The 13,800-nt window shown below is 45.9% G+C and overlaps 1 protein-coding gene across 2 annotated transcripts in view; it reads right to left on the bottom strand.

Moving 5' to 3' along the window:
- Positions 1-13,800, bottom strand: part of LOC144763264 (ribosomal protein S6 kinase alpha-2) — a 1,818,960-nt gene that overhangs the window by 214,358 nt on the left and 1,590,802 nt on the right. For both annotated transcript variants that reach the window (XM_078648717.1, XM_078648718.1), the window contains exons 15-17: positions 12,519-12,608; positions 10,508-10,666; positions 6,559-6,720 (exon numbers count right to left, since the gene is read on the bottom strand). In XM_078648717.1, coding sequence (XP_078504843.1) covers positions 6,559-6,720; positions 10,508-10,666; positions 12,519-12,608 — 411 coding nt within the window. The remainder of the gene's footprint in view (positions 1-6,558; positions 6,721-10,507; positions 10,667-12,518; positions 12,609-13,800) is intronic.

Raw genomic sequence — 13,800 nt, 5'->3', positions numbered from 1 at the left:
CCACTTCAAACCGACGTCCAGGAATTGCCTACTACGCTATGATAGCTTCCATCCCAGACACCTAAGGGAGAATCTGCCCTATGGGCAATTCCTGAGACTGCGGAGAAACTGCACAGAACTGAGTGAATTCAACCAACAAGCGAAAGACTTGAGAACTAAACTCATCCAGAGGCAGTATCCCACCAGAACCATCGAGAAAGCGATGAAGCGTGCAAGAAACAATCACAGGGAGGCACTTATACAAGAAAACCCCCATGAAAAAGAAACAAATAAAAGACCAATCTGTGTGACAACCTACTCGACCATATCAAACCAAGTGTCAAAGGTCATTGATAAGCATTGGGGTATCCTGAACTGTGGAGATCTGAGCTTTGAGAAACCGATGCATGCGCATCGGGGGGGCAAAAACATAAAAGACATCGTGGTCCACACCAGACCACAGGAAAGCAAGACAATGAGACACAATGTTACAGGCATACAGGGTCACTTCCCATGTGGCGATTGCAGCTGTTGCCACCAAACCCAGAAGAGTAAAAATCTAACCTTCAGAAATGGCACGAGATGGGAACAACGCCAATTCTCAAACTGCAATACAAGGAACGTGATCTACTTAATAAACTGCCCATGTGGACTAGAGTATGTGGGCATGACCACCCGTCCCGTCAAGATTAGGATAGGGGAACACAAAAGTAACATACGCTGCAAAAAAACAACAACCAAGATGGCAGCACATTTCCTGTCGTACCAGCACTGCATCAACGATCTACGGTGGACCGTAATCGAAAGATTACCGTCAGAGACAGGCCTGTTCCAAAAGGAACAACGCTGGGTGTTCCGTCTGGCAACTCATGTCACTGGACTCAATGATGACATACCATGGAGCCAAATCTCCAGATAACCCACAAAAAAAGGACCAGTTATTTGACACCTAAAGAACCCTCCCCATTGATTGATCATAGTTAAATCATTGGGCCACCACATGTAACACTCTCTGTATCATTATTATAAATTTTGAAACGCACAGAATGCTTATAAATTACAAGCAGACGCGGTTTTCTGCTGATTGAAACCAATGTTTTTAATCATCTGCCATAATTAGTGACCAGTTGCACCAGGAGTAAGGATACACTTCAGGCGGAATGATCACAATCTTCCTCAGTGACCAGCGCCGGTTTACAACTCCAGCGCGCACACTCAGTTAACATCCGGCCAATGCGCATGCGCTAGAGAGTCCCGGAGTACCAGACATTGCGCATGCGCTACTTCCGGTCCGTGCGCATGCGCTAGAGAACACCGTAGAACCAGCAAATGCGCATGCGCGAAGGGAAGAGAATTACACGGCAGAGGTGTCACATGGGCTACCGATCAGCGCGAGCCACGGGGCAGCCAGTAAGTGGACAACAAACGGAAAGTCCTTATTTGGACTTACCAGAACCCGGTAATAAACGAATAAGAGAGATGTACATGCTACATGTTACCCGACCACATACGTGGAGGGGGAGGGCCGCACAGGTATCGCCCGCACATGGTCATTTACCATTTCCGCCTATTAACCAATAAGAACACGCCTTAACCCCTTATTTATACCGCCTGGGTCATCCGCAATCCATTCACGGCGGAGCAGCACAAGGTGGTAGAAGGAGGCCAATATAGGCGGATTTCGTGAGTATTTCTCTAAAACAAAAACCGGGCCTCAGTAGGAGCTGAAAAGTGAGTAAAAACGACAACACTGAAATCCACCCCTCTATTCTTATAGATTGTGGATCCACCTACCTACCTTGATGCCAGAGTTTGCTCATGAGGTAATAGCCAACCAAGATCACAAGTATGTTCACAAAACAAAAAACCAAAAAATCCTAAGTGTGTCTTATGTGTCTGTATGTGTTACATGTTGTATGTCATTTTTTTCTTTACAGGTTTAATGAACTGTTTGGGGCTCCAGGTGACTGCACCTGTCTGAGCCAACCATAGATGGTAACCAAACCTAATGGTTTTTTCTTTTTTTCAGGACATGTAAATACATGTACCAGATAACCGCTGTAGGCACATTATAGCCACCTTTAATGAAGGTAATCATTTTATAAATAAATGGAAACCCATTTTCTTTAGAAAAACGTGAGTAGGGTTGGGAGTTGTGCCCCGTCCTGAAGAAGGTACACCCGTACCGAAACATGTCGACGCACACCAGAGGTTCTGTCCCTAATTAAGACAGAAAACCTCGTCCCTTTGCACATTTTTTAACAGCACCAGCTAGGGGTATTTAATAAAAATCTTTTTACTTCACCCACTAGCCAGGTACTTTTTAAACTTATCACTACACCTCCCACTCACATCCAAAACCCTTCACTTGCACTCAACACACACCACACATAGTCTGATTTGTCAACGCTCCCGCGTAGTCGCAGGTCGAAGCGTGCCGCATCCCTTCAGCGGGGTGCGAAGACCCCGATGATGAAGCATGACACCAAGGGGCCTGTTGGTGTGTGAGGGGTATTTTACACAACACTGTGTGCTTCCCCCCCCCTGTTTCTCCCTTTTACACAGGTAGTAGGATTCTTCTTGTTTAGTTACTAGTGCCCGTGGAGTAGGAATCCTACTTTATACTCTACCTCCCCTCTTTGTTAAGTATAGTCCCTATCCTGTGACCTGATTGCCCTAGCTAGGGTTCTATATTTCATACGACATGATGTGTCATACCATGCTGCAGCCTTAGACCCCGAATCAATCAGGTTTTTTTTTGCTTTTGTAATAAAAAAAGCCTTTTAGCTTAGTAAATAGTTCCTTATGGACCTGCGTGGCTATGGTGTTAAGCTGCTCCTGAGAAACACATGGCTGTAGAGTACCCAATGCATTGACCATCAAACCACTCATTTTCATCAAGTGCTCCTCTTTTTTAATCACATTTGCCCATCTAACTCTTCTCATATCATTTGTCATTAGGGCCTCCACGTGATCTTTTCCTGGTTCCATGCCAATCCACTAGGAGAACCTGTGGGTTGGATTGTGAGCACTAATGGATTATGGTCACTCTCTATGCGTTCGCAGATCACCATATCAGTTAGATTGGACCAAAATTCCTCATTGAGCAGAAAATAGTCAATACGACTACTACAAAGACCGGAACTAAAAGTACGCGAGCCCTGCTTATCTGAGAATGATCTCCCATTGACGGCTCGAACGTCCTGTTCCAAACAGAGCATTTCAGCTGTAAAGCCGCTCTTGTCCATTTTTTAATTGGGGGGAAATCCAGCGAAGGAATAGACCACTGGACATCCTCCTCTACACTAAAATCAACATCATACAGGTCCAGGGGTTCAAAAGTACAGTTAAGATCACCAGCTATTATCAAATTATTGTTACCTCTATGTTCGGTTAAAAATCTATCCATGATATCTATTGTAGTTCCCACCCTGTAAACCCCTTGATTAGACATTAATAGGAAGAAGGTCTGGGACATTCACCATCTGTATCCTGATTATAAGGATATCCCTAAAATTCATATAAACCTTCTCCGTCTTATAGAGGCTAGATTGTCTAAGCCAAATCATGAGTCCCCCCCCTTGGTCTACCAGGCTGCCCACCTTCTGCAACCTTGGCAAAGTTTAACTATCCTTGTCGAAATACATACTCCAGCGCCCAGGCCTCTTGGAAAAACAATATGTCATGGCCTTCAATAAAGGTGGACCAGTCTGCTGTAACAGTTTCTTGCTGCAGATCCGCTACATTCCATGAGGCTAGTATGAGTCCTACACTAGCACCTTCATTACAGTCATTACCCAGTGAATTGCAAGTATCACATGCTTCCACGGAACCAGTTACCCTTGCATTCAAGATGTTGCAATCAGGGTTAGAGCTCCCCTCCCCTGCCCTGCCCACCAAAGATACGTCTTGGCTACTAACCCCATGTTCACCATTCGGTATTAGTGGAGAGGGATCTCCAAAATTGTTAAATCCTAATGCCAAGTCTCCCTCACCTGTCTCAACTGTGAGGGGCACTGGCCTATTACTGCCCACACATGAACCTAGTCAATCAATATCCTCGAGACTGGAGAAAAGCTCAAATCTATTATGTGTGAAAACCATGTAAGCGTAGAGTCCTGGGGGTGGCACTGCATTCCTAGGATCATCTCTTCTTTTTGCATTAGATGGAATATTCCTATAGAAGAAGCCTAGCGGAAGAATATTAATATTGCCATTGCTTAGGTGTCCCGACCCAGCCCTATCTAGAATAGTTCTTAATAGGCGCTGGGACCCAAAGCTCAGAACCACACAATCTCCCTTAAAAGTTTTTGGTGTTTTCCCTACCCAGGGAATCCTACGAATCATTTTAAATTCTTTAAATAAATGGTTACCCAGACCAGTTCTGACATTCAACAAATGGAGGGCCTTATTTTTGAGCGATGACCAATGTTCACCGCCACTGGGGGGGAAGTATTGGCGCATTCGATAAAATAATGGTATAGGGTGTAGCTTCTTGTGGGAGATAGAGAAACTTATTAGCACTCACTACACCACCTGATGACGGCCTTAAGTTTTGACACTCTACTTGTTCGTTACAAGGGGTAACATGGGCTGTGGGTGCATACATGCTCTGTAGATTTACCGAGGCAACCTTCACTTTTGTGAGGATGGGGCGGCCAGCCACATCAGTGGAGATATTAACTTCTGGCACACTAGATTGTCTTGGGCCAACCAGACTGTCAAACACACCCTCACTTTCCATAGGGTTTGTGCGAAGAAGGTGTTGCTCGATCTTAGCTAATCTTAAATCTATGCTGGACAACTTTGTCAACAGCGGGTTCAGCATAGGCGTCATTTTCTCTTCTAATTTGGCTATACCATCTTCATGATTACTATTATCACTCGGTACCTGACTTTCAGTAACCCCACTTCTGGTGGGTGGTTTTGGGCAGGCCACGTGCCTTCCTTTTTTTGTTTATTCCCTCCCCACCAGGGTGTTGTAACGACTTTTGGTGGGGAGTAAGAGTCTTTGCGGGGGTGTTAGTGTAGGAGAGGGCATGCTAACTACCTCAGACAGCTCGTTAGGTTGGGGGTCATGGGATGAAGGGTTTACAGTGGGCGTACATTTGGTTGCAACGCCAGACTCCAGGATTAGTAATGGAGGATGTGGAAGGACCCCCAAGGAGGCTCTACGAGGATCTATTGAGAGTCTCTTTTCTGTCAACTCTATTTCATGTATTAAAACAGACTCTGCCCATGTCAAAAAGGCATCCAATGTGCCCACCACCCCTGGTCCTCCCCCCCTTGCGTTTACCCTTACTCACAGCACTCGTAGTAGGTACTTGGAGTCACTCAGCTAAAAACAACAAGAGAACTGACCAGTAGGACAGAAGTTTGATAGAAGGGGGTGGCCCAGCCCAGTCTCCTCCTGGCTCTGATGGGCTCGGACGGGCCTGCCCTTGGCCCGGCCTTCGCCCGGGCACGGCCTGGACATGCCTGCGTATGTCCCGCGCTGTGGGAGCCCTGGCCCCCTTTTCAGCGCCTCCTGGCGCTCTACGCGGTGTGCGTGCCGCTAGTGGTGCTGGGAGTAGTAGTTTTCCCCTTGCGTCGTCGTCAGGGAATGGCGGAAGTCAGTGGCGGCAACACGCCCCTCCGCAGATCCAGCAACAGTGTCCCAGCAGTACGAGGCAGCGAGGCAGTGATCTACCACAGGCAGCAAGTTCGGGAATCGAATTCTTCTTTGATTTCATTCAGTAGACAATATGTTGGTGGCAGTAATGCTTCTGATTCTGGTCAGGCACAAGACAATCTGAATGTTCCTGTGTTCCCTGAATCCAGGATCCAGAGGTGTTGCAGACAAATGATTATTGCTGTTAGTTATATTTTCTTTTCATGTAATTTCTAGTTTTCACTGTGTAACAATTAGTATATTGATTTGTTTCTTTCCCTAAAGGAGGGAGGTATGTTGTAAATATGTTATATCTCTTCTGTGTCTATTGCTTAAGAATGCGTGCACGCATTCTGTGTTCCTTGCTGAGTGTTCTGTAATCGCCAGTTGGAGCATCGGTCAGCTGGCGTGGGAACCTCGATTGCTGTGCTCTTCAAATAAAGCCGTTCTACTTACCTCACCTCTTTGTGGTGCTTCTTCTTCAACAGAGACCATTTCACGACCAAACGTGATCACGCAGGGGACAGCTGTGCACCTGTTTTTATGTGACAACACTGTTCAAAGCACATATATTTAACTCAGAATGTGACTGATTCAGTGCATGAATATCAGACAGCACAACTTGAAACAGTATGGAGTGGTTTCATACCTCTGTTTAGCGTTTGGCAGATGAGAAACATTCACCAAAAATCGATGGCTGTTTTTTCTGCCATACCATGTATGCATTTCCATCCCTCCTCACTGGAGTGTCGACCCACTTATACACTCTTGCTGTGTATACACTTGTGAACAATTGTGTGGGACCTTTTTTTGGTAGATGTCACTCACCCGCCAAATTAGAAATAACCCCTGTTGCCCTAGATATGCAGAAAATAAGGTTTTGCTATTTTTTTTCCAACACAGATTTCTGCGTGTAGGTTCCGTCCTACCTCAGGGGCCACAAAATTGGCCGTGTAGCATGGAGTCATCAGCAGTCCGTTCTCAGCTCTTAACTGTTTGGCAAAACCAAAATCGCAGATTCTGATGGATTCGGGATTCCCTGACTCGTCCATGTACAGAATGTTGCTTGGCTTCAGATCTCTATGAACCACCTGCAAGATTCCGAGAAAAAAAGAATGAAATGAATCATGGTGTCTGGAGTCACATATCTTTGAGTTCTGAGGACGAACCAGCTGGCAGTCCTGCTGGAATCACATGAGCACTTTCCATTTGAAGTCACAGTACAAATGCAGAGACCAAGACAACAGAGGAGCTAATCTCCTATTAATAATGCAGGCGCTATTGCTTCCAGGTTGTTCTTGCAAGTAAAAGGCCACTTTGAGTTTGAGCTTATGATAAAAGTTGTACCCTTAGGTGAAACATGGTGAAAATATATTGAAAGGAAGTAAGTGCAGTTTCCAAGGGTGAACAAAAAAAAACACTAGAAGTTACAAAGAGCAGAAATCCCTAATGATCTATGCAATGGAGGAGAGCAGTATCCAAACCGTGCATACTAGGGTGTTTTTAGGCGATTTTGGAGTTGAGGAAAATTATATGCATGATGCACAGGCGAGGGCTGTCAGTCTCATCTGCCACATGACTAATGCCTGTATTTTGCAGGCATCAGTCACTCTTTAGAGTTGATGAACTGTCCGACTTCCCCGGACCCAAATATTAAATTGCTCCTTGTTTGATACCGTATTTAACCATGTTCAACAGAATAGGTAAGTCAATATTTAACGGGTGTGGAGCTGGGAGTTTACCACCCTTCCTAAATGGGCATATTGTCACACTCTCTGCACACCCAGCAGTAATGCATGCTGCTTGTACAGGCAATATGACACTATACTACCAGTGCCCCAATAGATGATGAACTCATTCACCTTTGTAAAAGAATGGGCCGTCAGTGCTTTATAGCATGAGCCTTTTGCCCCGTGTCTGTTCCCCAAGATTTTCACACAGGAACTTAGATTTTTGCTCGAGGTCATTCATGGCCCATCTGTTGAAATTTGGAACCTCTTTTACCAAGTCTGGTGACTTTGTGATGTGCATTAATAGAGGTTCTGTAGAAGTGATGTGTTCACACTATAATGTTGTGTTAAGCTACCATGCTTAGAATGTGTGGAATACAGATCCTCATAAACAGTCTTCTCATTATTTAGGCTGTTCTTATCTACCACAGACCGTTGGCTTGTGTTAGATCTGGGGGTCTCTAGTTGGCAATGGTTATCACCCTTGTCCAAATAGGGACCCTTACTTCTAAGTAAGGATGAGGGGATTACACTCCTTAATAGCCCCTGCTCACCGCCTTGGTAGCTTGGCACGAGAAGACAGGCTTATCTCAGAGGCAGTGTGTTAAGCATTTGTGAATATACACAGTAACACAGTGATAACACTACAGATGGACACAACACAGGTTTTATAAAAATAAGTATTCTTTATATAGACTTAAATACAAGACCACAAACGACAAAAATCCATAATACTACACTTAAGATTACTTAAAAGATGATTAAAGTCTCTTAGTTCAAGTTGATGGTAGATGCGACAAAGTTCTCAACAAAGTACCTGGATGCGTAACGCAAAGTAAACAAGAGGACTCGCAGAAGGGGAGATGCGTCGGTTCCGTGACCCGGGGGAACGGTCGCGTCCTTCCTCAATGCTTGCGCAGAGTAGGGGACTCACCATGGGCCTTACCAGTGCGGAGGTGATGCGTAGATTCTCGGCCTGTTACGGTGCGCAAGATGGCGCCTTGATGCGAGGCGATGATGATCCAATGATCCAGTTGCGATGCGAGAAGATGGCGCCCTTGATGCGGAGATGCGATGACGATGCGATGACTCCCTGGCAACCTTGCGACGGCTCTGTACTTTGGAGCCGGGACAGGCCCTGCGACGCGCTTCTCCGGCGATGCAATGGCGTCTCTCTCGATGGCGTCACGCTTCTCTGGTGATGCAACAGCGGCAGCTTCGATGAACACACGCTTCCAGGAAGATGCGACGAGGGCTCGCTTCTCCGGCGTTGCGACGATTTCAGCTGCGGCCGCGACACGCTTCTACTCGATGCGTCGTGCTTCCAGCTCCCAGTGGCACGCAAGTGACTGGAGTCAGAATTCCCAGCAAGGAAATTCAGGAGGGAGCTCGAGGTGAAGTCTTTTGGCCCTGAGACTTCAGCAGGAGGCAAGCACAGTTCAAGCCCTTGGAGAATATTCTGTAGTTGAAAGTCCTTACAAAGCTCCTTCTCCTTTCCCTTGGCAATGAAGCAACCACTGCAGGCCAACCCAGCAAACATCACACTGGCGGAGGGGCAGTCCAACTCCTGCAGCTTCCTTGGTTCTTCTCCTTGGCAGAAAGGTTTCTTGTTCCAGAAATGATCTAAAGTCTGTGGGACTGGGTCCCAATATTTATACCCCAAAATCCTTTGTTCCCTGAAGGCAAAGAGGCCTCTGCCTAGTTCAAACCAGTTCCTGAGCACTTTGTTGACATGACTCTCCTCTTCCTTTCACTGTGCAGGGCAGAGACATCAGCCGCCCCACAGGAGGTGGAGCCAGCAAAGGGGGAGGGAAGACACAGCTCTGGAGCACTCTGTTGACAGGATTCCTCTTCTCCTTTTACTGTGCAGGGCAGAAACATCAGACAAGCCACAGGGGGTGGAGCCAGCATTGTAGACGAAAGGCCCAGCCCTATTCAGGTCCCAGGTGCACTCTCCCCCTCCCATCTGGATGTAAATCTCCCTATTCACCACTGGGCTGTCCCAGACTGTCTCCTGGAATTTCCCCAGCCCTGTCACACACAAACCCAGACAAGGAATACACAACTCAGCAGAGGCTGGCTCGAATGGTTAGGCAAGCAAATACCTACTTTCTAAAAGTGGTATTTGAAAACACAAAATATTAAAATAAACTTTACTAAAAGATGTATTTTATTATTCTGAGTTCAGGCATACTAAATTTGAATTTCTACCATGTTCCCTGAGTCAGTTAGGATTATAAGAATGTAATAATCTTCACTGCCCATTCTGGACCTGAGAGAACAGGTAGCCTTCAATAGTGAAAACGAAAATGGCTGTAAGTCACTATTAGAACATGCTACACACCAGGCACGGCCCGTGCAGGGCGTTATACCGGGGCGGTGATGTCAGGCGGGGGGAGGGTCAGGGCGGGGGGTTGTAAAATGTGGGATATGGACCATTACAGGTAAGTACCGGAAAAAAAAAGAGTTTTGTTGCCCGCGCTGCATCACATTTGGCGATGCAGCGAAGGTAACGAAATTCGTTTTATTTATTTTTTTGGTACTTACCTGTAATGGTCTATATCCCTCATTTTACAACCCCCTACCCTGACCCTCCCCCGCCTGACGTCACCGCCCCGGTGTAACGCCCTGCACGGGCTGTGCCTGCTACACACATCAGAGTATGTCCTACCTTATACTTACAATGCACCCTGCCCTTGGGCCTACCATAGGGGTGTCTAATATGAAGCAAGGGGAAGGTTTAGGGACTGGCAAGTGGGTGCACTTGGCCAAGTCGACATGGCAATGCTAGACTGCACACAGGCCTTGCAATGGCAGGCCTGAGACACACTTTACAGGCTGCTTCTGTGGGTGGCACAACCAGTGCTGCAAGCCCACCAGCAGTATTTGATCTACAAGCCCAGGGCACACAGGATGCACTGTACTAGGGGCTGACAGTAAATCAAATAACCCAATTGCGGAATAACCAATCAGTACATCAATTTAACATAGGGAGCACTTGCACTGTGGCACTGATTAGCAGTAGCACAGTGCCCAAAGCATTAATCCAGCAAAAACATATCAAAACAGAGGAGGCAATCCATCAAAAATGGAAGGGAGACTCACGCCAATGATGTCAGGTATAACAGCTTGGCACACATCTACTTACTCCTTGGGAATGCAGGTAGTCCACTGTCTTGGTAATGATGCCTAGCACAGCACTAGCTTCTCGTTCGGAGAAATACTTCTGCCGCAGAATCCTGTCCAAGAGCTCTCCTCCCCTCATCAGCTCCATCACCAGATAGACGTACTTGCCATCATCGTAGACCTGGGATGATAAATATGCCTGGGTTATGACTGGACAGGAGGAGTACCCACTTGGTCTTTAAGGCAAACTGAAAAATGCATATAATTGTATTACAAGATGAACACAAAACAACTTTATATTGATGCAGACTAAAAAAATATCTTAAGGATGACAGTGATTCAAAGTGTTCCTGAATTAAAGGAGCTCCGCTCTGTTTACTAGTCATTTTACAGATTTTATTATCGGTGTCAAGTCCTAATGAAATTATACATTTATCAAATTGCCCTTAAATTAAGACTATCACCTTGAATCTCCCTGAAGCATTCAAAGACAATTTTCATTATTAAGAACAGAGACAATTTTCAATGAATACATTTGTGCCCCTCGTGCCCTACAGGATAGCGAAAAATATTGGCCAATATTTGACACCTCTAATCAAGAAAATCCGGGGTGAACTCTGAAGTGATTACAAAATATTTCCGTCACAAAAAAAGAAGCTGTGGCATTTATTGTTTTTGCTTCGAACTAGAGTGACTGTGCCAGAACACCAGTGCAGCAGATCTAAAATGAGGCTAATATGACATCTTGGATTGTACAGAGCCACAAGGAAACACTCCTGAGGAAACAGGATGCCATGACTAGCATTATTTATTAAGTTTACTGATTCTTTAGTTGGAGGATGTCAGCTGGCATGCCTCCAATCGTTCGTCGAGAATAGGACTATGGCTGAGAATGCAGTACTGAACAGTAACTAGGCAAAGTAATGCACTGTAACTGGGCAAATGCAAAACAAACAATTGATGGACAGAATGCAGAACAATGCCATACATTCACCCCAGTACAGAGATCTGGGCCTAAATCCATTGTTTTTTTGGTCACCACGCTATTCCAGTTTGGACCCAGCCATATGCAAATCAGTCTTGACCCTGCACCCAATGGAAACAGTCCAGCCCGAACTGCCAGGCCAAGTCCTCCCTGGACTGGAAACAAGCATCCTAGGACCGATTTTGGGGTTTCACCCCTCATCAACCAGGGTCGCTTGACTTCAGTGGCATGGCGAGCACGGGACCCACATCTGGGCATACCCGGCCCACTCAGGGGGACAAATGCAAAAAGAACTATTGATGGACAGAATGCAGAACAATGTCATACATTCACCCCAGAACAGAGATCTGGGCCTAAATCCATTGTTTTTTTGCTCACCACGCCATTTCAGTTTGGACCCAGTCATATGCAAATCAGTCTTGACCCTATGCCCAATGAGAACAGTCCAGCCCAAACTGCCTGGTCAGGTCCTCCCTGCACTGGAAACAAGCTTTGAATGGAGGGAAAGGGTGAAAGGGGATCACAGGTACAGCAATTCTCTCTGTAGTACTGCTTTTCCTCATAAATGCTTTTGGGACTCTGCCCCAATGAATACAAATGTTTCAGAAGACGATTTGCACATAGTAGCCATTCAAAATGTGTTCATGAGTGTCCCTGCCTTATCTGGGGGAACTTTGACGTATTTGGCCATACTCTCTCTGTATAGGTGAAACTAGATGGGTTAGATACAGCATAGGTATGTGTGTCCGACTTTTCAATACTGTACCACTTGGAAATTTCATTGACAAGATGTCCTCATCTATATTACCTTGGATCGCATTCCAAAACAGGATGATTCTCTCTAAATATAGGTTTGCAACTAGCCACCATCAATCATTTTCCAACAAAGATAGTCAAAAATTCAGGGCAGGCCCAAAAAGATTCCACTCACTGAGATAAACTGATTTTGAAGGCACTTCCACAGGAATGGGGGCAACGAGGCTACCTTGAGACAGCGCCCATAGCTCTGTAAATAAAGACAGGTATCAGATATTAAGAATGTGCTTACATCCTTAAGGGTGATGATGTTCGGATGCTGGCCATATCGCAGCAGGATTTCGATTTCCTCCGATGGGTCCCTTTTGCTCCTGTCGATAATCTGTAAGAGAGGGAGGACACGAAATTAAACTGGCTCGCCAGACAGGACAAGAGCCTCTAATCAACATTACAATAAGCTACATAAATCAGTATAGCAAACAGTAAGAAGAAAGAAGCAGATTTTTCTCCTCAAGGCTCTCCGTAGCTCGCATATTCGAACCTTGCTCGTCCTGCATGCGAGCGGCGCGCGGAACCCCTGGCAGCCAATCAGTAGGTGTAATTGGCCTGCAACACCTGCTGCTAAAATGGCGGCAGCACGCCTCGTGCCTACCGTTTGGAGGCTATTTAGGGTGCCACAAGCAGTTCACCCCAGCACTCCCTTGATGTCACTAAAGAGCGGCGCGATTGCTCTCCTGCGTCACAAAACCTTAGCTCGTGCTGCTCCTTTGAGCACACTGATTTCCCATCGTAAGTATAAATTGACAACATGCTGTCGCCCGAGGGCACACTTCCTCTTCAGAGTGTAAAGTGCTCACCTAAGATTGCATCAAGTCCATGTCAGTTCCTACCTCATCTGAATGCTGCATAGGAAGCATGTTATGTGCCCACATTTATGAGTATTGCTGCTTTTAATGAAATGCAACGCTCCTTATGCAAACAACACATCAGTGAGCGTGTTAAGAAACCAACGGTGTGATGACAATTTACTGCTTTGCTTTGTGTCTGGGTTGGCAGTTGACATAAGAAGACGGAAAATCATTACACATCCCTTGCTTGCCTGACTCACATGAGCTAAATTTACATTGGCGTGCACGTCCATCAGGACAAGATGCAGGATGCAATAGTGGGGTGTTTACACTATATATGCATATTTGGCTGAGGAAATGATCATTAACTAGAAAGGCTAAGGCTGTTGCAGACCCGTGGGCTTAGTAGAATGCTGTTATTTCTGAAAATTATTCCATATGAACCAGTGTACTCAAAAGGGCAAAATGGTCCCTTCACCAGCAGCCTCCAGTATAACCAAGAAAGATGGGGAAGGATTTCAGGGACTGGTGTGCTGGGCACAGCAAAATTGCATTGGTTGGTTAGGAAAATATGAATTAAAGTCATCTTTGGAACATCATAGTCACATACATGTATGGCAACAACAGCATCATCTCCCATTACTACGATAGATCCAAAATTTGCACTTATTTGAGTTGCACTCAGGATTGTTGTTGGGGCCATGCCTCGACTTCTGTAGTCTGGTG

This window comes from Lissotriton helveticus, chromosome 6 (assembly GCF_964261635.1).
Source record: "Lissotriton helveticus chromosome 6, aLisHel1.1, whole genome shotgun sequence".
NCBI lineage: Eukaryota > Metazoa > Chordata > Amphibia > Caudata > Salamandridae > Lissotriton > Lissotriton helveticus.
This window is presented reverse-complemented; position numbering and strand designations above follow the sequence as displayed.